This window comes from Macrobrachium rosenbergii, chromosome 37 (genome assembly GCF_040412425.1).
Source record: "Macrobrachium rosenbergii isolate ZJJX-2024 chromosome 37, ASM4041242v1, whole genome shotgun sequence".
Lineage (NCBI taxonomy): Eukaryota > Metazoa > Arthropoda > Malacostraca > Decapoda > Palaemonidae > Macrobrachium > Macrobrachium rosenbergii.
Genome location: NC_089777.1, coordinates 5,554,696 through 5,578,639, shown reverse-complemented (window position 1 = coordinate 5,578,639; position 23,944 = coordinate 5,554,696). Strand labels below are relative to the sequence as shown.

At 37.5% G+C, this 23,944-nt stretch overlaps 1 protein-coding gene across 12 annotated transcripts in view; it reads right to left on the bottom strand.

Moving 5' to 3' along the window:
* LOC136825269 (leucine-rich repeats and immunoglobulin-like domains protein 3) overlaps positions 1 to 23,944 on the bottom strand; it is a 62,870-nt gene that overhangs the window by 16,370 nt on the left and 22,556 nt on the right. For 5 of the 12 annotated variants that reach the window (XM_067081325.1, XM_067081326.1, XM_067081328.1 and 2 more), the window contains exons 3-9: positions 18,757 to 18,932; positions 17,123 to 17,259; positions 15,301 to 15,453; positions 13,882 to 14,062; positions 11,121 to 11,260; positions 9,749 to 9,927; positions 1,824 to 1,913 (exon numbers count right to left, since the gene is read on the bottom strand). In XM_067081325.1, the coding sequence (XP_066937426.1) occupies positions 1,824 to 1,913; positions 9,749 to 9,927; positions 11,121 to 11,260; positions 13,882 to 14,062; positions 15,301 to 15,453; positions 17,123 to 17,259; positions 18,757 to 18,932 (1,056 nt within the window). Of the gene's footprint in view, positions 1 to 1,823; positions 1,914 to 8,771; positions 8,828 to 9,748; positions 9,928 to 11,120; positions 11,261 to 13,881; positions 14,063 to 15,300; positions 15,454 to 17,122; positions 17,260 to 18,756; positions 18,933 to 23,944 lie in introns of all 12 variants that reach the window. The other 7 variants (XM_067081331.1, XM_067081332.1, XM_067081333.1 and 4 more) reach the window with 2 other exon arrangements.

Genomic DNA, 23,944 nt, shown 5'->3' with positions numbered 1-23,944 from the left:
GAGAGAGAGAGAGAGAGAGAGAGAGAGAGAGAGAGAGAGAGAGAGAGAGAGAGAGAGAGAGAGAGAGAGAAATTTACTGACGAAGCTACAAATGTGCTTCCATTCACTCTCGTCAGATATTTTGTTTTCTTGTTTTCTATCAATAAAATAAGAACAGAACAATGAACAGAAAACATATACAGTATATTAAGCCTTCGGCATTTCTGAAGCAAGACCAATGAGGTAATTTTGGCTTGAAAACTGAGTGGACATTTGCCCAAAGGTGACACACAGTGACAATAGGCTTAAAATGAACTTACCGACAACGCTTCCCTTTTCTGGTCTGGCTATCCGCGTGCAACTATGGCTAGGGGGTAAGGCAAACCATGACAGGGGCACTGGCTTTGTAAAAGCAAGAAAAACAAATAAACGATCGCTGAAAGAAAACACCTCCAACACAAGAGACATTCAAGAAACGTTACCAGCACTGTTCTTCATCAGGATGACGGACGTTGCAAACATTACCGCCCACGAGAACAAGGAAATGGTGAAGATGGTTCTAAGGAATCCCTCTGGGAACATTGGAAAGACAGGTGTTGCTTTTTTTTTTTTTATAAAATTGAATTTAGTATCTTGGCCTTCAATATGCCACGCTTTTGGAAGACTCGAAAAAAGAAAAACTCATCATATCTCTCCAGGTCTGCCAATTCCAAGAGAAAAATACTGAATGGTTTACAAAGACGACAAGGGGCGTGTGGTGGATTGGTTAAGGGTTTCTTTTGTGTACTGAAGAGAGGAAAAATGGAAAAAAATCAACAAATACAAGTGTCAAGGTGAATGGGGGAGGGCGGGCGGGGGGTAGAGAAGCCAAGTAGATTTCATTCCTTCAAAACAGGAATGACTTTGAACTTACTGATGTCTTTAATGAGTCTTTGACACATGACTGTACTCTGATCACTATTGTTAGTCTAGTCTTGACATTTGGTGAAGAATTACCTTAACCGGTCCGGACCGTTCGATAAACCCCTCTTGGAAAGCAAAAACTGCGGTAATTTAGGACGCGTCTGAATCATTACTCTGAACTTTCATCTCAAGATCTATCCTTCTGTATTCTAATAGTGCCTGAGGAGGATTTGAACAACAGCCTCGTGGACGAAGGTCGCCGCAAGAAGATACCGATTTATGACTGTGAGTTTGGCTTCTTTCGTCAGCGAATCTTCCACGAAATGATCCATAACAAAAAAATGATGAAATGACATAAAAAACTACTGAGGTTCTGTACGCTAAGCGGAGTTCTTCTTTTCATGTTTTTATTTCAACTGGCGCGTATGAAATGAATCCAACGTGATTCCTGAATACGGACTGAGTAAGTCTGGATTCCAGTGGTCTTTCAGTTTCGAATTCGACTACAAACAGAGGTTGGTGACTGAAAAAGGGAGAGGGAGGTTGATCTAGAATACCAAAATAATCAAATACAATTTAGGTAGCAATTTTTTTTTCTCTTATTTTTGTAACATTTGACACTATTTGCTGAAATTCGGCGATATTCACAGATTAAGGGTCTTAGGTGTGTGTCAGAACTACCGTAGGGCCTGATAATGCTGCTTCCGGGGCTTAGCCAGGCACGGTAATAATAAGTGGTAGCACTTGCGTGGCAATATATATAATATATATATTCCAAAAAAACAATCGATGTGTAAGTTGAAATGCAGGAACTGAGAGCTAAAAAAGTTATAGTTTTGGACATAAAAAAAACCTGGGCGTTAATTGCACTCCAAAGATTCATTCCACTGATCTACAAATAACCACTATAATCACTATGACTAGTACTAAGGAACACTCACAGTTGTTTGGAGGATACCTATAGGACCGGAAGTGGCGTTTTGTCTTCTTGTTGGCGTTATCTGAGGAGCTGCCTGTGTCACAGGCACCACCTAAACAAACAATACTCAGCTTTTCTCCCCTGTTATATATATATATATATAATGTTGGCACAAGTTTTTAACCTCTAAATATTCTCAATTGTTCTTTTTTGGAATCTACAATAACGTAGTAGCAGAAGTAGTAGTAGTAGTAGTAGTAGTAGTAGTAGTAGTAGTATTAGCAGTAGTAGAAGTAGCAGCAGGGCATACAAAGAATAGAAAAAATAATAATGTTGATAAAATTCTCCAGCAAATTATAGATATATATATAAAATACAGAAATATAAATACAATATATATATATATAAAACGAGACAAGTGTTTTGCATTAGCCGACTGGCGAAGATATGGAAACAATGATTAAATTTTGTTTTTTCTCTCTTTAAAGGAAGAAAAAAGGTGTACATGTGTGCCACACTCACAGTTGACAAATGTATATACATATTGACCATTAAACCAGACATGAGAGAGAGAAAGAAAAGGGTACAAGTTTTCTTTGTGGGCGGCTAATGACGAAGTTCTGGCCAGTGGGCAAAGAAAAAGGAACATTGTAGACCTGGCCTATGAGAGTCATCAAGTAGAACCCCCATCCTATCAGGACATCTAAAACACTAATGACCATCGTGAACGATCAAGTTGACAATGATCACGGGAAAGGTGATGCAGTCGGCGGACAGAGACAACAAAATTGACCCCAAAGAACGAAAGAGAAAAATAAAAACAAGGTTCCCGTTTGAGTCGTGATCTTAACTTCACGCAGCTCTATTGCGAGCCGTCAATTCATCGATTTGAATACTCCGCTCCATTGTGCCTTGCAGGCAAAGAATGCACCAAGGTGGGACCACCCACTGATTAAGGTAAAAAGTCACAAAGATCAAGAAGAGCTGAAGTGGATCCCATCTTCGTACATTAGTTCGTTCGTGGATTGATCGTGATTCTTTGACACTCTTCTCTTACGAGCAGCCTAATGGAGCCAAGCTAAATGTCAACAAGAAGAAGAGTTTCTCTCTGTCCTCAACTCCACCATGAAAAAGATTCTTTGCAAAAAAAGGAAGATGAAATCTATAATATTTCTCTCAGATCCTTTCTCCTCTCGTTTTCAAAGAACGACCCTTGTTTCATGAATGCCTTGTAGTGTTCCTCAGATTGACATGACAAGCAACAACACAATAAGGGTAAAACAAAAAATGGAAAAGCGTATCTTTATTTCCTACCACTCAAGACAACGCACACACGCACACACGCAACGACAACATTTAAGTTTAGTGGTTATTAGGTCACATAAGCAAGGCTTACTGCTTGCTACCTATCAAGGTCGTCAGGGGAAAATCTGAAATGTGTTGATTTCACGGGTTTGTCGGAGAGCCGTCGAGTCTTCCCACTATTTGACCGAAAGAATATTAGACCCAATGAAACGAGAATAACTGAAAAAGCAAAGTTTAATTTTATTTTTCACCTGAAACTTTCGATGATCTAATGGTTTGGGTATGCTCCACGCTTTATTCTGTGACTACTTCCGGCGTTTCCTAAATAAGGGTCGGAAGCATTTGGCGACCTTTTTTTGTCATTTCTTTCCCGCATGTGTGAGGACGACTGAGTGCAACTAAGTCGTAGACTGAAAACCAGCATCCTATTATCCTTGGTAAAATATTGTGATGGATGATTGTACATTTAATTGGAAATTTTAAAAACAAGTTTCATCTACACTATCAAAACACAGTCCATGCTACAATAACCCTCCTTTTCGAAAAAATAAAAGAGATAAGACAAACAGAAAAAGATCAATTATAAAAGTAACAATAAAAATGAAAGTGAAAAGAAAATCCTGAATTAAAAGTCATCGGTTTACTTAATATCATAAGAAAAGTTTAGGAACAAAACATATAAGGTGCTTAGGTCATTCTATAAAGATAATTACTTTCAAAGTTGTTGTAATCAGTTTGCTAATCCCGCTCCAAAATTACTGACTACAAATTCAGACCAAAACTATGGAACTAGGTCTAATTGGACACTTAACAAGGTAATATCTGGAAATAACATTCACACTTTAGTCATAAAAAGAACTTTGTAATTGCTATGCAAACAACTGACACAAAAAATTACAAAAACAAAACATCTTATCACTAACTACGAAAGGATTCTTCATTGTCATTTCAAGAATGGATTTCAATCCTAGAATACAATATGAAAAAACCAGTAATACAATTATGTTAAAATATGAGGCACTTCACATAAATTTTTACTACAGATAAATGCTAAATAACTATATTTTAAAACTACCCATCCTCCTTCTAAAACAACATACTGATAAACACATAAGTAAATAAATAAATAAATGAATGTGACATAAAAACGGTGCAGGAGGTATCAAAATCTTTGCCTCTACAGCGCAGTGCAAGTTGAAGTTGATAAGAATTTAAAATGAAAAAGAAGGAACTTGAACGTAATCTTCAACATGGGATGTTATAAAAAATTGTCCTCATTTGTGCAACACTCTAGAAGGGGGTGATACAGAATCCTCTAGGTAATCTGCAGCAATAAGAACAACAGCAGCAACAAAAACAAGAATCATTCTTGTCAATAAAATGTTAACAGCAACAATAATCACTCTTGTCTATAAGATGTTTCCCTGCTGTGAATGGCTCAAGCAAAGGACGGCAGCAGTCGCTGCCACGTTTTTTCCTCCGATCTCCAACATCAAGATGGAAGAATTTCTAAGGCCTTTAGGTTCACTTCCCTCCTTTTCATTCTTTAGATTTCCCTAAGACTACCTTCTTAACCCACTCACGTCCAGCTCCCCCTATTTTCTTGATACGGGCAAACCTCCTCTAAATCCAGATGCCTCTTCGGTTACGCTATCCTTTTTAGGATCTCTTCTAAGAATCTTTGACCTTTCTCGCCATTTGTACACTTCTCATTCGCTCTTTCATTTCATTCTTGTGCAACAGCCATCAAGAAGTCATTCCAATAATCTCTTTATAGCTTTCAGCTCATGCCTCCATACTGCCTCTCACCCACTGCGGGATTTGCCTAAATGATCATTATTCATATTACCTGGAAGTCATTTGCCATATGGACCAGGTCTTTCCATTCGCTATGGTTGCGTTACCTCCCTCCAAGGGTCCTCTATAGCCCTTCCTACAACCATTTTCATATTAATAATGTTTCTTTCAACTCTGGTAACTCTGGTAACATTCATTAATTTTTAGAACATTACTCTTTTTGTTGTACTTACTTCAGGCACTGCAAACCTACTGAGCTTACCTGTTCACCCTATAATCTTTTTTGGTATCTAGGTCATCCATAACAACCATCCTACTTAATATCACCTTGGTCATACATCTCTACTAAACGCCAAAAGTCAAAGTTATAATAATAATAATAATAATAATAATAATAATAATAATAATAATAATAATAATAATAATAATAATAATTCCAGCAGATCAACAATGATAACAAAAGTTATTAAAACACCAATTATCATCAAGAATTAATATCGTTACTTTGATTCCCATAAAAACAAAATAACGAACGAAATATTAAAAGTTTATAATCAGAAGCTGTTGGATATTTTCATTGCAAAGCTCTCCAAGTACAACCGAGTAAGTGAAACATGGCAATCTAAGACCGTAGAGTTTATGACATTCTGCTCATCTAAGTATAACTGAGTAAGTGAAACGTGGAAATCTGAGACCGTAGAGTTTATGATATTCTGCTTTATGGTGGCATTCAGTGTTATCACTAGAATTACTCACAGAAAATGAGATGATACAGAAAAAATGCATACTTCCAAGAAAGTATCTATAAAAGCTTGAAAATAATACTGTTTCATTTTAATTCTGAAATATTCGAGATGGTAAATGAGTCAAGTGTAAAAAACTAAAAACTTTTCAAAATTAATATTTCATTTTAGAAACTTCAAAATTAATAATATTTCATTTCAGCAACTTAACACAATCCCATCCAATTAAACTTTAAGGAAATACTATGAATATTGAGGGTGTCATTTTCATCTCAAAATTCATTTCCCCCCAAAATTATAACCTTTAAAATGGAAATGCTGTGAAATAACAAATTCAGTTCATTATCGGTAAAAAAAAAAAAAAAAAAAACTTGAAATACGATACTTCCACTGTAATGTACATGGAAAATATCGTCATTCTCTGCTGGTATGTCATATTGAACATTGCCCATAGGACTGAGTAGTGTGCAGGTGTTATTTTGATAGGTGTACAGGTGTTATTTTGATAAGTGCACGTGTGTTATTTTGACAGGTGTACAGTTGTTACTTTGACAGGTGTACAAATGTTATTTTGACAAGTGCAGTTTACTTTGACTGTGGTACAGGTGTTATTTTGGCAGGTATACAGGTGTCATTTTGACAGGTGTACAGGTGTTATTTTGATAGCGTACAGATGTTATTTTGAAAGGTGCACAGGTGTTATTTTTACAAGTGTACAGATGTCTTTTTGACAGTTATACGTATGTTATCGTGACAGGTGTACAAGTGTTATTTTAACATATGTGAACACCTGAAAAAATAACATCTGTATACCTGTCAAAATAACATCTGTATATCTGCTGAAATAAATCCTCTACACCTGTTAAAATTTACACCTGTGAAAATAACCTGTTAAAATAATACCTATCAACATAACACCTGTGAAACATAAAAATAACACCTTTACACCTGTCAAAATAACACCTGCACACCTGTCAAAATAACTGTACACCTGCCAAAATAACACCCGCACACCAGTCAAAGTAACACCTGTACACCTGTCAAAATAACACCTGTACTCCTGTCAAAATAATGCCAGTACATCTATCCAAATAACACATGTACACCTGTTGAAACAACACCTGTACATTTATCTAAATAACACCTGTCAAAATAAAGTCTGTACACCTGTCAAAGTTACACATGTACACCTGTCAAAATAACAACTGTACACCTGTCAAAATACCATCTGTAAAGCTGTCAAAATAACACCTTTACACCTGTCAAAATAACATGTACATCTGTCAAAATAGCACCTGTACACCTGTCAAAATAACATCTGTACACCTGTCAAAATAACACCTGTACATCTGCCAAAATAACACCTGTATACCTGTCAACATAATACCTGCACACCTGTCAAAATAACATCTGTAGCTTGATCCTTTTCTTGCTGTTCTCAATCCGAAACTAATGTGGCAAATTTCATCCTTTTCGACAGCTGCATAACAGGTGGTCTCATCTGAGTTTTGGCATTGCTGCATCTTTACCAACGCAAGTGCACTACATTTATGCACGCATACATGAACGTATAATGCATTCTCATGTCTATAGGCACAGATATACAGACATACACACACGCATATATACATACACACACATATACCTGAAAGAACCAATACTAGCACCCATGAAGTTTTTAAGTCTTTTACCTATAATGTTCTACGACATTAAATACCAATTTTTTAAAAAGCAAGTATTCTCCACTCCTACAAACTGTTATATTTGCAACTGTTTAACCCTTAAGGAAATCTAGTTTTTTCAGCAACATCTCTCTTCCTGGTTCTACATTTTCGCTTTTATAAATATCTTACGGTAAAAAGTGGCAGGGAATTAAACATATTTATTCAAAAGGTGATTCCACAGAGTGATTTAAATGCCTCACCAAAATGGGAAGAGAACAATGATTCATGATTTGCTTTCAGAAATAGCTAAACAATTTGTATCAAGTAATTTCAAACCGCACATAAGCCTACAACATCCAAATAATTTGACATACAAATCAATTTCAATTTAAAAACTGTTTGATGGGAAAACTTGAGGCCATGAGCAATCTTTCTATATTAGAAGGTGACAGGAAAAGCTAACTTAAATATTCATTAAAGAAGTTTCTGTTTACACATCATGAAAGAAGGTCAGTCAGAAAATGAAACAGCTGGTTTTGGAGTCATACTCCCCTGGCGTACTTTCTGCGTTTGAACTCTGGAAGTTATTAGAACAGACAACAGAACTGAGACTTACGCATTTCTAGTCTACGGCCGACTATCAGCAACTCCCTCTCTGACCTTCGAGTACCTACAGTAGAAGCAACTGGATTATGAACTTTAGAGGCAAGGGATAAGAAAAAATCGAATCAGGCTAGCCATGCAGAGCTCTCAGAGTGGCAAGAATTCGAGCTTGTAGCATACTTGTGGATCGGAAAACAAAGCTTGTCTCTCAGGGAAAGGTACAACAAGTTATCAGAGTCGCAAGGCTTTTGTCGTGACAACACTCGAGTTTAGAGCATACTGGTAGTTTGAGAAAAAAGCTTAAATCGCTGGGAGAGAAGAGGAAAAAAAAATAATACAGACACGAGCATATAGCATACTTGTAGGCTTAGGAGTGGCTTGCCTTGTAGGGATATACAGAGGTGTCATCTTCCAGACTTCATCATTGCAGAGGAAGAACGCATTCTCGTTTACCTGTAAAAGGTCATGCACGAATGCCACGGGGGCCATCATCTTCACATGTCAAATATTCTTAGGCATCCACTCGAATTCTGTTTGTGAGGAATGACAGACTCTGAGTCACACAAATCTCATTTCAATAGTTTTTGTGAATCGACGTCACACGATCGCGTCGCCAAGAACCATCAAGAGGTGGAAGAGCTTTCAGTAACTAAGATTAAATCGTGCAGTGGTTTAGAAACGCAAATTCACGTACGATACAAACAAAGAGGAGCTTTCACAACTCGCTTTAACAGTTTAGTTTTCCTTCAGAACAGGATATCTTGATCTTTCGCAGGGCTATACATTCAAATTTTAACCCGGATAATGGCAGGCTCAGTCACGGGCAAATGGCCACAGATGATAGAAAATAAGACTTACGGTTGCTACAGCTATCGATGGGTCGCCGAGTTCTAGGAAACTCCTTATGAAAACCCCTACGGTAGACAAAGCAGGCAGTCAATTAAGCGAAATAATATAAGGGGGGAAAAAGGAACTTGAAAATGGTTTTTTGGGTATATATGAAATGAAACTGAACATGCAATACGGATGTCACTTGAATGTATAAAAATACAAAAAAACAAAAACAAAAAACAAATACAGGTTTTAAGAAGGATTATGAATATTAAGTTCTATGTTTTAATTGTTTATCTTATCGAACAGTATTTGCAGATCAGATCTTATGGATGTTTATTTCGTTTAAGAATTGAAATTCATTATCTGACCGTCTGTTAAGGATCATAATCCATATGAATGAGCGACAAACTAGAAATATCAAAAGCTGTCGTAGATCTTGGCAGAAACGATTACCGAGCATTCCACCCAAAATCACAGTGAGATTCACGACAATAATAATTTTTTGGGCATTAACCCTAATTTTACTTTACCCAAAGGAAAGTCAGGAGTCAAAAAAGAGGGGGAAAAGAAATTCAGTTATTGAAACAAGAATTTTTTTGTAGCTTTAAAAAAACTGTCATGGAGAAACACTACACAAAAATCAGCAGAGCAAATCAATGAGTTTCTAGGAAACATATTTGGTCGCGAACACACGAGTTATATAATAAGAGAGAGAAAAGGGCCAAGAGAGAAACATCACCTTCCTCTCTAGAGATAGCCTTAGCACTACCCAAGAAGAGAAAAGGGCAATCAAGAGAAAAAAAAATGTAATAATAATAGAAATATATATATAAACATGACCACAAAGTTGTGCCACTATTGAAAAAAAGCCCCTGATCACAGCCTTATCATATCTACAAAGCCTTTCTGTTCTTCATTTCCTTAGAAGAATAAAAAAAAAAAAACTGAATTAAACAGGTGCCTCCTACGGAGGATAGAGGAGCGCCCTGAAGGAACCTTACCTCTTGGAGGCGCGGGGGGCAGTTGAACTCCCGTTCGGGGAGGTTGGCGATGGTGTGTGTCGTGCGGTCTTTGGTGTGACAGATGTGTTCGCCGGCGGACTCGACGTGGTCCTGGTTGTGTGGGTTGCTCAGCCAAGCCTTCAGCCACAGCAGGTCGCAGTTACAAACCAGGGGGTTGTCTGCGTTGAGGAGAAGAGTGTGAGTCTGCGCAAGAGGTACTGACAAAATAACGTCGAGGAAAATGGGTCTCACCCACCAAGGAAAATCATCCGAGAGAGGCGCCGTAACTTACAGACTTTGAGACCCAGCAGTTAGCAACGCAATGTTTTTTTCCTCTCTCTCTCTCTCTCTCTCTCTCTCTCTCTCTCTCTCTCTCTCTCTCTCTCTCTCTCTATATATATATATATATATATATATATATATATATATATATATATATATATATATATATATATATATATATATATATATATATATCTTTTGTGCCTTCAATTTTCCCCTTATTCATGAACTTCAAACCATACAATAGGGGGGTAGTGCCGTCAGTGCACCTCACGTGATGCACTGTAGGCACTACTTGAGGTTCTTTCTAGTGTCCCTTCGGTCCCTAGCTGCAACCCCTTTCATTCCTTTTACTGTACCCCCGTTCATATCCTCTCTCTTCCATCTTACTTTCCACCCTGTCCTATTGATCGTATCAGAAAGTTTTCATCGCTGAATGACCTCATAAGCCTAGATTTTACATTCCAGTTATATTACCTCATTAATGAAAAGGAATATGAGATTTAAGTCTGATGCCAAGCTCTGGGACCTATGAGTTCATTCACCGCTGAAAGGAAAACTGAAAGTAAAGAAGGTTGCAAAGGTGTAACAGGAGCAAAACCTCGCAGTTGCACTATGAAACAATTGTTAGGAGAGGGCTGAGGACGGTAAGATGGAAGAACGAGGATATGGACAGAGGTTCAGTAAAAGAAATGAAAGGGGGTTACAGTTAGGGGCCTAAGGAAGGGAAGAAAATGAAAAAAATACTCTTGTACACAAATATGCTGATTATCCGCAGATACAACAATGAAGAAAATGCCTATGTATGAAAAAAAAAAAAATACGCACGTACGCAAAAATGAAGACAATACCCAAGTACCCAAAATGAAACGAATACCATTACATCTTAAAATGTTCTACCTCTGCCTCCCTCTCCCTTACTCCTCCCTTTCTCGGTGTGTCTGTCTCTATGTGGTTTCAAGAGCTGCAAAGAACCTGAAGTAGTGCGTACAGTGCATCGCGTGAGGTGCACTGACGGCACTTCCCCCTTACGGGGATTAGTGAGACACGGACAAAACAACCAAAGGCAGAGGGCATGAGAAACACTCACTTGCCACATCGATCATGGTGAGGGTATCCAAGATGGGCATGACTGTCTCCTCCGGCAATTCCTTGATGTTGTTGTGGGAGAGCTTCAGCCATTCCAGGGAGTGCAAGTCTCTGAAGGCGTTGGGCGGGATTCGGGAGATGCTGTGCAGGAGGAAGAAGAAGAAGAAGAAGATGATGAAGATACTTGTAGGTAGAAAAACAGATAGATCAGTTCAATTCAGTTCATGTTTATCTCAGATACGTAAGTAGAAAAAAATTGGTGATATAAACTTCAAAAGTTCAAGCGAAGATGCAATGCATTACTACCCTGATGCTATTCTCCTGGCATTTTAATATATTTTTATCTATTTATTGATTTATTTTTTTGTTTTTAATAAGCGAGATCTCTTCTTTCTGTATTTCCCTTTACCGTCTCTTACTTCCTAATATTCATTGGAAGCTTGAATTTCATGTGAATGACCCTTGTGGTGGGCTTGTTCCATATGAATAGGGTTCGCCTTCTGAATAATAATAATAATAATAATAATAATAATAATAATAATAATAATAATAATAATAATAATAATAATAATAATAATGAAATACACTCAAGTCGGAATAAACACATTTACATAAAACATATGATTAATTAACCTGACACACATCTCTTCACAATGCATAAAAACTAACAAACAAGCAGACAGGATATCACATAAAACTTTCATTAACTTTCTAAAATTTACAGTCACTATTTTAGATACAAAGTCAGAAGGAAACATAAAAGCCTGGACAGGCAACATAAACTATGGCATAATAGAAAACATATCTATAAATAGAGACAGATAGATAGATATAAAGGTAGATAGATAGATATAAGTTTATTGACCACAACATACACTGTTATTAGAATTACAAGTGCTTGAATATAGTACAACAAAAGGACATGAAAACGCGCATATAAATCTTTGGAATAAAAAAAACATCTAAACCAGAACACTTGAAACCATATTATATAATATTTTCAGCATTTTAATTTTTACTTTAAATGCAGCTAAATAAATGAAAACCCTAGAACCATTTAAGCAGAATCTCGACTATTATTATTATTATTATTATTATTATTATTATTATTATTATTATTATTATTATTATTATTATTATTCAGAGGATGAACCCTATTCATATGGAACAAGCCCACAGGGGCCAATGACTTGAAATTCAAGCTTCCAAAGTATATGGTGTACATTAGGAAGTGAGAATGTAAAGGGAAATACAGAAAGAGAAGATCTCGCGCATTAAAAAAATTAATAAATCAATAAATAGATCAAAATGTATTAAAATGCAACTAATACTACTTCCTCCTGCAAAAAATGAAACTGAGATATACTCTAGAAAAAAATTACAACATCCAACATGCAGAACAACAACTTTTAAAAATTCTTAGTACTTTTCTCAAATATACGAAGCCAGAATTAAATGTATTATTTTGCACTGCTCTGACTCATCAATACGGTCCGAAAATATGTCCCCAATATTGCAAAATTAAATTATTTCGTATATTCTGCATTCTTGTGCAGACGTCAGTCATCTTTCTTCGTGGGATTATTAGCTCATTATTCAGGTCGTTCTGGAGTCATTCAAAGGTTGACATTATTCATCAGGTACCATTCGGGATCATTCGTAATACTCAATTCGGGGTTATTCATTCTGAAGAATGGATAAATTCGCATTATTCATATTCACATTTCGACGAAACTTACCATACATACTTTGATATTATTCATCAGTCATAACCCAAATGTAGTCATTCTTCATAATCTAACATTCACCATTCACAATTCAAAGTTCACTCATAATGTATCAACATTCACCATTCACAATTCGGAGTTCATTTCTAATTTATCAACATTCACCACTGACAATTCGAAATTTATTTCTAATTGATCAGCATTCACCACTGACAATTCGAAGTTCATTTCTAATTTATCAACATTCGCCATTCACAATTCAAAGTTCATTCATAATTTATCCACATTCGCCATTCACAGTTCAAAGTTCATTCATAATTTATCAACATTCACCATTCACAATTCGGAGTTCATTTCTAATTTATCAACATTCACCATTGACAATTCGAAATTCATTTTTATTTTATCAACATTCACCATTGACAATTCGAAGTTCATTTCTAATTTATCAACATTCGCCATTCACAATTCGAAGTTCATTTCTAATTTACCAACATTCACCATTCATAATTCAAAGATCATTCATAACTTATCAACATTCACCATTCACAATTCAAAGTTAATTCATAATTTATCAACATTCGCTATACACAATTCAAAGTTTATTCATAATTTATCAGCATTCACCCCTGACAATTCGGAGTTCATTTCTAATTTACCAACATTCACCATTCACAATTCTAAGTAGATTCATAATTTATCAACATTCACCATTGACAATTCGAAGTTCATTCCTAATTTATCAACATTCGCCATTCACAATTCAAAGCTCATTCATAATTTATCAACATTCTCCATTCACAATTCTAAGTTCATTCATAATTTATCAACATTCTCCATTCACAATTCAAAAGTTCATTCATAATTTATCAACAAAGAGGGAAATCTTAATATGAAGTAACTTAAGGAGAGAGAGAGAGAGAGAGAGAGAGAGAGAGAGAGAGAGAGAGAGAGAGAGAGAGAGAGAGAGAGAGAAATTAATATACAGAAAAACGTGTCTCTCCCTTGAACCCGCCCTACTCAGGACACACTTACTGGTTCTTGTCCAGGAGGATGTACTTGATGGTGTCTCCGTAACCGTGGAAAGCGTCCTCCTGAATTTCGGTGATTTTGTTCGAGTCCAGGTCGAGCTGACGCAGGTTGTGCAGCGGCCTGAGGGCGTGGGAGGGAATGTGGTCCAGACGGTTGTTCCCGAGTTCCAGCCACTCGAGGTGACCTGGAGAAAAAAAAGGTCAGTCGAATGAGATGTTTTTCGGCTCAAATTGACGCGCTAATCCCATGCGGGAATAACAGAGTGCAGGGTTAGTCCGTCTCGGCAGCAAATTTCTGAGATGTATGCTAGTAATGCATCAGCCCCAGTTTTTTTTTTTTTGCCACGCCCCTAGGTTAGGTTAGATTAGGTTGGGTTAGGTTAGGTTAGATTAGTAATTGTAGAGTAATTTGGGTGTGGGAAACATAATGAGATTATCTTCAAGAAAATTCTATGGTTAGTTTTAAGATATGGCGTCCCGCTTTTTCAGGGAAAGGTCTCGGTACTCGATTACACCTCGGGAAAATGCGTCCCAGCATTACTGCGCATCTGTGGGACGTAGTTGGATGCTTGGAAGCTGACCACCATAGAAGATAAACCGGGAAAACAGGCAAATGAAGGGTCACATTTTCTCTCTCTTTCGCGACCTTAGATGAGAGAGGTCCCCGTTAATCCCCAGGTACTGCTGAGCTAAAGGATATGAATAACCCTCCATACGTCTTTTTATTGCCATTTGGCTAATGCAGAAGCCATGGACGCGGTCGTTTCGAGATTAAAAGGACTGCCCAGGTAAAGAGCACCTTCATCCGGGTTAAGAGAGCGTCCTTGTCCTTCACTCGGGTAAGGCCAAATAACGACTGATGACTTTATCTTCACCTAGACCAAAAGCGGCCAGACGACGACCAGAGCGAGATTGTCCTTATTTTGGTCAGAGGCGGACTAACCCTGTACTCTATTCATCCTGATCCCATGTATTTTTAGCAAGTCATCTTTGTTCGTCCTTAAACCAAGCAAACGTCCATTAATGGGGCAGACTTTACTTTGGGCAAGATGTTCATTAACCAATTTTTTGTTAAGTGAGGTGCCCATTAACCATGGAATAATTGTACTGAAATTTTGTAATAAGAGTGTCCAAAAGACTTAAAAATCAAGGGGTAGCTGTCTATATCATCTCCTTATGGCTGAATTTGATGTTAGGACAAACATAAATTCCCGTAACTCAAAATATAAGCTATTTACTTTTAAAGTCTATCACCTTGGTAGTTCTTACCACTTTATACTACTACTACTACTACTACTACTACTACTACTACTACTACTACTACTACTACTACTACTAATAATAATAATAATAATAATAATAATAATAATAATAATAATAATAATAATAATAATAATTAATAACAACAACAACTAAGACTTACTCTCTAGCCCAGCAAAAGCTCTGTCACTGATGTTGACGATGTGGTTATGTTCGATGTTCAAGGAATTGAGAACTCCCAAGTCGCTGAAGACGTCGCCTTGAATGGTGGTGATCAAGTTGTATTCCAGTTTGAGGATGTCCAGCTTATGCAGACCTGCAAAATGGGTGGCGGTAAGTGATGATGCTTGTGTGTGTGTGTGTGTGTGTGTGTGTGTGTATGTATGTATGTATGTATGTATGTATGTATGTATGTATGTATGTATGTACGTATATATATATATAAATATATATATTATATATATATATACGTATACATTATACATACACACACACACACACACACACACATATATATATATATATATATATATATATATATATATATAAAGATATACATATACATATATATATATATATATATATATATATATATATATATATATATATATATATATATATATATATATATAATATTAACTGTAAGTTTATAATTAAAATGAATTTACTGCAAGAAAAAGAATCATAATTAAAAGACTGGCAATCCACTTGCCTTATTCACTTCACCCCCCGACCCTCACATCCCAGACTACTCCGACCACCCACCATTACCAACCTCCCGTGCCCTAGAGCAGTGGTAATGAAAAAAGGTTATTTTAAAATTCCCCTCACTGACAAACGGAGCCTGAAAATGCATATCTTTATAGAACATTTTCTGTTCAAAAATAATTTTTCTTTGATTTCCCAACAAATTTGCATAATCCCGTGTTACACCCTGTATATATACATATATGTAAAATCCTTATCCTATGTGGAAGGCCCTTAAAGGTGGAAATGTTAAACGAACTCTATTACTTTACTGCCTTTCCAAAGTACGACAACAGGATACCCATTAAGTTCATTCCGACAACACGATACTTTCGATACCCTTCTTCCTTTCCTACAAACCTTAATAATTCAGAGGATTTCTCTTCCTTTCCTTTTGATAACAGAAACATTCGTTCATAAATTAATTTTCACCAGTGAATCTCTAACTAGATCTGATCATCTGCGTCTTGGATACATTTTCATACTACCTCCGAACAATTTCTCCCAATGGCATTAACTCTTTCCTCTAAGTGTAACCTTATCTCATTTGAAACCTGCTACCTTTAGCTATGATAAACCAGATAATCCACGTTCTACAGCCAAAGTAAACCATTTTTGGGTCAAGTAATCGTTTTTCCAACTCAAAAACCTTTCATTTTAACCATAAGTATTAATTTTTTTGACCCACAGAAATTCCTTTTCAACTACAGTGCAACCGTTTGCGAACAAAGAATTCTTGTATTACTAACTGAAACATCTGCTTACGACTTCAAACTCTTCTTTACAAAATAAAAAACACCCCTTTATAAACCCTGGCGAGGATTATTTTATGTCAGGCAAAAAAGCTTTTTGTTATTAGGATTTTTTAAATTAAATTTTATCTCTTTTTTCCCCTCAACCACCAACTACGACACCTACTTCAAACTCTTTTTTGCAAAATAAAATAAAAAAACACGCTCCTTTATAATCCCTGAAAAGGATTATTTTTTGTCAAGTCATAAAAGCTTTTTGCTATCAGAATTTTTTGTAATAAAAACGGCACCTACTTCAAACTCTTCTTTGCAAAATAAAATGAAAGAAAAACAAGACCCTGACAAAGATTATTTTTTGTCAAGTCATAAAAGCTTTTTACTATCGGAATTTTTTTTATTAGATTTAATCTGTATTTCTTCCCTCAACCACCACACCGTTCTGCAGTTGCACAGAAGGTTCCTGCAGGCTTCTGCACGCAGCCTTACCCTTGAAAGCACCGTCAGGAATGTGGTGGATCTTGTTCTCGTGAAGATCGAGGACCTCCAAGTTGGTCAGTGGGTGGAAGGTGTCCGTGGGGATGTCGTCCAGATTGTTCTTGCCCAGGTTCAGTCGAATCAGTTTCCTGGAATAAAGAACGAGACTGGAACGGCGGAATAACGCTCAAATGCAGGACGGAAACAGTAAGGAATTGGAATTGGAATGAATTGGAATATAGAATTTAGGGCCAAAGGCCAACCATTGAGACCTATGAGTTCATTCAGCGCTGAAAGGGAAATTGAGAGTAAGAAGATCTGAAAGGTGTAACGGGAGGAAAACCTCGCAGTTGCACTATGAAACAATTGTTAGGAGTGGCCGGAAAGTAAGAAGGAAGAAAGCGAATATGAACGGAGGTACAGTAAAAGGAATGAAAGAGGTTGCAGCTATGGGCCTAAGGAAGGGGCGCTGCAAAGAATCTTATGTAATGCCTACAGTGCACCAAGTGAGGTGCACTGACAGCACTAGGAAGAGAAGGAAAATGGGCAAATAAGAAACGTCCCTTTTCTTAATCATAAATAAGATTAAACAGTTTTATCCTGATCGGTTTTTCTTTTCTCTGACCTTTATTCATACCAGATGGGAATTTCGTTTGATGCTATGAGATTGAGGCAGTCAAGCTTAAGACAGCGACAAAAGAGGGAGTTGGAGTGGTTGGACAGCAAGATAAAGAAATCCAGAAAATCAAGGCGATGAAGTACAAGGTTCTAAAGGTGGGCTCGGGAGAAAACCCCACAATTGCACTAAGTAATAGTTAGAGAGGTTAGTCAAAATGATGGAAGAAAGAAAGCGGAAATGGAGGTACAGTAAACGGCTAAAAAGTGTTTGCAGCTACGGGCCGAAGGGACATTGCAAACATTCTTTATTAGAGCCTACTGTGCACCACGTGGATGCACTTAGGTTGGAATTTACCTACCTGCAATCAGTACCATCCAAACGTAGGGTAGTCAGAGACCAATCTTTAATGTCCGCTCCCTTTAAACCAAGTCACTACACCATCTCAAATTATCCTGTAATTCTGTGTTTAAAACCGTCGCATCTCACTATAAGAAATAAAAACATGAATCTCTTGACTTTTAAAAGAGGTTTTCATACCAAACAAAAAAAGAAAACATTTTGTAAAGAAGCTAAATATCACCGTTGTATTATTCCCTTGGATTTCAGAGAAAAGTACAGATTCGTCCCTGTTTTGACGAATTGGCGTATCCCATTTTTGTTCAAGTTTCTGAGTTTTCCAGTCAAAGTGTCTCAGTTTTTGATACTCTATAACAACAAAATTTCAGCTGTCTGCATTGTCAGATTTTCCAACAAAATTTGCACGAAAGATGAGCTAAATAGAAGCTCTGAATAATATATAAGTCTTTGAAGCCCATTTTCTCAAAATGTGGAAAAAATGGCTTAGGTCAGTTCGTCAAACTAGGGACGGATTAATCCCCATCCACCTACTTCTTTCCTTGTATTATTTCTGCAAGTCACATTTAATGTTTGCGAACTCAAAATGCCTTAGTGAAGTGATGAACATACGATGTTACCAAAACCCCGCCTAACTATAACACAATAACAGAAGCTGCCTTCAGCGCCTTACCTGCCAATCCCTTTGAAGGCGTTGTCGTCAATGTGTGAGATTTTGTTCTCGTAGAGACTCAGTCGTTCCAGCACGGTCAGCCCGCCGAAGGCACCGCTGTTGATCACCTGAATCTGGTTGAAATTCAGGTTCAAAAACGTCAGGACCTTCAGCGTATTCAGGGCAACCGTGGGTACCTGGTGGAGGACGTAAAAGAACGTCACCAACGTAAACAATACCTGATGGAGGACATAAACAATACCTGATGGAAGATGTAAACAATACCTGACGGAGGACGTAAACAATACCTAAAAGAGGATGTAAAAGAATGTCAACAAACGTAAACAATACCTGTTGAAGGACATAAACAAAACCTGGTGGAGGATGTAAATAAATGTCAGCAAACGTACACAATACCTGTTGGAGGACGTAAACAATACCTGATAGAGGATGTCAACAAAGGTCAACAAATGTATACAATACCTGGTGAAGGACATAAAAAACACCTGGTGGAGGATGTAAACAAATGTCACCAAACATAAACAATACCTGACGGAGGACGTAAACAATACCTGATAGAGGATGTAAACAAATGTCAACAATCGTAAAGAATACCTGATGAAGGATGTAAACAACATCTGGTGGAGGATGTAAACAAATGTCAACAAACATAAACAATACGTGAACAATACCTGATGGAGGACATAAACGTCAATAAACGTCAATAATACCTGAAAGGGCGTAAACAAACGTCAATGAACGTTAAAAATACCTGATGGAGGACGTAAACAAACGTCAACAACGTAAAAATACCTGATGGAGGATATAAACAAATGTAAACAATAACCGATGGAGGACGTATACAAACGTCAACAATACCTGATGGAGGACATAAACAAATGTAAACAATACCTGATGAAGGGCGTAACAAATGCAAACAATACCTGCTGGAGGACGTAAACGAATGTCAACAAATGTAAACAATTCCTGATGGAGGACGTAAAAAAAAGTCAATAAATGTGAACAATACCTGATGGAGGATGTAAACAAACGTAAACAATACCTAATGGAGGAGAATTTAACAAACGTCAAGAAACATAAACAACACCTGATGGTGGACGTAAACAAACGTAAACAATAACTAATGGAGGAATTTAACAAACATTAACATAAACAATAGCCGATGGAGGGTGTTAACAAACATAAACAATGCCTGATGGAGGACGTCAACAAACGTAAACAATACCTGATGGCAAATGTAAACAATACCTAATGGAGGAATTTAATAAACGTTAACAAATGTAAATAATACCTGATGGAGAACTAGAACTAACGTCAACACACGTAAACAACACCTGATGGAGGACGTAAACAAGCGTCAACAAACGTAAATATTACCTGATGGAGAACTAGAACTAACGTCAACACACGTAAACAATACCTGATGGAGGACGTAACAAGCGTAAACAAACGTAAACAATACCTGATGGAGGACGTAAACAAGTGTCAACAATGCCTGATGGAGGACTTAAACAAACGTCAACATAATAAACAAACGTCGAAAAAATACTGTACCTGAGGGAGGAATTTAACAAACGTCAACATACGTAAAAAATACATGACGGAGGACGCAAACAGACGTAAACAAAGACAAAACACACACAAAATGCCGGATTAGGATTATACTTTTAGGGATGGTAAGTCACGGGGTGACTTTGACTTTGGTTAAAGCCTCGGATTTGTGCAAATGGAAGACCAAAATACCTGCGGTTGTGTCTGCTGGGGCTCTGCTTCTTAAAATATTGTGTTTATACGTTGGCAAATTTTTAGACACTGTATATGCACTCTATATATATATATATATATATATATATATATATATATATATATATATATATATATATATATATATATATATATATATATATATATATATATATATGTCATAACTGTCAAGACTTCACAAATCTCCATCTAAGTGCATTTAACAAGAAGAAACCCAGTTATTTTCACAGTTAAAACTGTCTCAAATTTATAGTCACTGAAATCTGCCTCTGCAATAGACTGGATTATGCAACCTTCATATTAGGTTGCGTACGTTAGCTTGGGTTAAGTTAGGCTATGTTAAGCTAAGGCCTAACAACAAAATAAAAATGAATTGAAAAACCATTAGCACAACAAAAGGACAATTTACCGAATACTTTTCTCCGTGAAACGGCTCTGCCCTCATAAACTACGAGTTTAAAAAATGACGCAGAAATTCCTACGTTGAAAGATACCTCGATGAACCTGCGTCCTCCTGGGACGCATAAATTGACGCCCCGAATATCAAAGGAAATGAACGAATGTCTCCCATTTGCGTAATGGTTGGAATATGAGGCTCACTCTAAGTCTACGTCACACGTTTAGACGCCGCATTTCTGACAAAAAGAGGCGGGAATACAAATATGAGGCCTATTCATCAGAGAGGTCTTTCATCAGGTTGTGCATATTCATCATGAAATTATCTCTATTCGTAAGTGCATTACTCATCAAAAAGCAAAGCCTTATTCTTCGTATTCTTCATATAGCGAGATGAGGGTATCAGCAAGGACATATTCTACAGAAATGCCAGTATTACTGAACAGGGTTACTCAACCTGACAGGTCAAAAGGGTCATAATAAAACATTCTCCACACACGACGCATCACATACGAAATATATACTAATTTCCTCACACAGCATAACTTTGGCTGACTGAACATACTCATTACAATGACTGAGAGTGTTTAGACAAGCCATACTTATCTGTTAAGAACAAGGACTTGCCCACTTGCTTGTCAGCTGATAAAAAATGGGATTTACCCAATTACTTGTCAGCTGGTAAGAACTTGGACTTACCCACCTGCTTGTCAGCTGATAAGAACTTGGACTTACCCACCTGCTTGTCAGCTGATAAGAACTGGGACTTACCCGCTTGCTTGTTAGCTGATAAGAACTGGGACTTACCCACCTGCTTGTCAGCTGGTAAGAACTGGACTTACCCACCTACTTGTCAGCTGATAAGAACTGGACTTACCCACCTGCTTCGTCAGCTGATAAGAACTGGACTTACCCACTTGCTTGTCAGCTGATAAGAACTGGGACTTACCCACCTGCTTGTCAGCTGATAAGAACTTGGACTTACCCACTTGCTTGTCAGCTGATAAGAACTAGGACTTACCTACCTGCTTGTCAGCTGATAAGAACTGGGACTTACCCACCTGCTTGTCAGCTGATAAGAACTTGGACTTACCCACCTGCTTGTCAGCTGATAAGAACTGGGACTTACCCACCTACTTGTCAGCTGATAAGAACTTGGACTTACCCACCTGCTTGTCAGCTGATAAGAACTGGGACTTACCCACCTGCTTGTCAGCTGATAAGAACTGGGACTTACCCACCTGCTTGTCAGCTGATAAGAACTTGGACTTACCCACCTGCTTCTCAGCTGATAAGAACTGGGACTTACCCACCTGCTTGTCAGCAGATAAGAACTGGGACTTACCCACCCATGTCAGCTGATAAGAACTTGACTTACCCACCCGCTTGTCAGCTGATAATAACTGGGACTTACCCACCTGCTTGTCAGCTGATAAGAACTGGGACTTACCCACCTGCTTGTCAGCTGATAAGAACTAGGACTTACCCACCTGCTTGTCAGCTGATAAGAACTGGGACTTACCCACCTGTTTTGTCAGCTGATAAGAACTTGGACTTACCTGCTTGCTTGTCAGCTGATAAGAACTGGGACTTACCCACCTGCTTGTCAGCTGATAAGAACTGGGACTTACCCACCTACTTGTCAGCTGATAAGAACTGGGACTTGCCCACCTGTTTGTCAGCTGATAAGAACTGGGACTTACCCAATTACTTGTCTGTCGATAAGAACTTGGACTTACCCACTTGCTTGTCAGCTGAAGAACAGGGACTTACCCAATTACTTGTCAGCTGATAAGAACTGGGACTTACCCACTTGCTTGTCAGCTGATAAGAACTGGGACTTACCCACTTGCTTATCAGGTGATAAGATCTGGGACTTGCCCACTTGCTTGTCAGCTGATATGAACCGGGATGTACTCACTTGCTTGTCAGCACAGTCATTTTTCACTGCTATGTTATTACCTTCGTGTACGAAGCCCATTTGTACGTATGGGATTCCATGTGTCAGTATGGTCAGAAAATATCTCCTAAAAAACTCCAATAAAATTCTCTTAATTTTCACTTACTGGTGGGAGAGTGCTGGGGATAAATATGAATTACATACAATTGGACGTATCTTAAAATGCATCCTCATCATTATAACAAAACGCGTGATAGGACTAAAAATATTAGGAAACCAAAAGACTAAATATGCACGATGTTGACGGAGCATACTAGACTCTCATGATGGGTAAGGTACTGCAGCCTAGATTAGGTGAGGTTACGTTAGTTAAGGTTACGAAAGGTTAATTTAGGATGCTTCCACGTAATTCACTCCATAGTTTACAGACCTAGGTATACAACATTTATGCCAGCCTCCACTCTTGTCAATAAACATTGAGAATATCGTAAAGAAACAGAACGACCGAAAAAAAGAGAAAAAAATGAGTTATTCTTGTAGTTGAAACATACGCACGGTTTTACCTTCAGAGAAAGAAAGGAGGATTACCATTTCTTTTCAGGAAAAAAAATCCTTTTGGTATGTTGAAAAGGATGAGCCTTGCCCCGAAAGACTGGAAAAGAAAAAAAATCCTTTTCTCCGCAAAAGCAGAGAGAGAGAGAGAGAGAGAGAGAGAGAGAGAGAGAGAGAGAGGAAATCTTTCTCTGACGGAGATGAAAACGTTGGTTCTTGCACCGAGAAATTGAAGGGAGAGAGATTTTTATTTGCTTGCCAAATCTGGAAGAAGATCAGACATAGACCAAAAAAAAAAAAGGTGACTTCATCCAGGGTGGTCAGGATTTTTTTCTTTTCCTTCCCGAAGAACACAGATTTTCCTTCGGAAAATTGACGGCCATTTTTTTTCCTCTTCATGCGAAAAGGGTCAAGGGGCAGGGCATACTATGGTCGTTTTGTAGCCCAGACTTGAAGCAAAAAGCGAAAAGTAAGCAGGCTTGGATGTAATTAACCACACAAATGGCGATATTCCTGTATTTTCTAGAAAGTAAACAAGCCAGAAAAAAAAAGAAGTTAAAAGAGAATTCCAAAGTT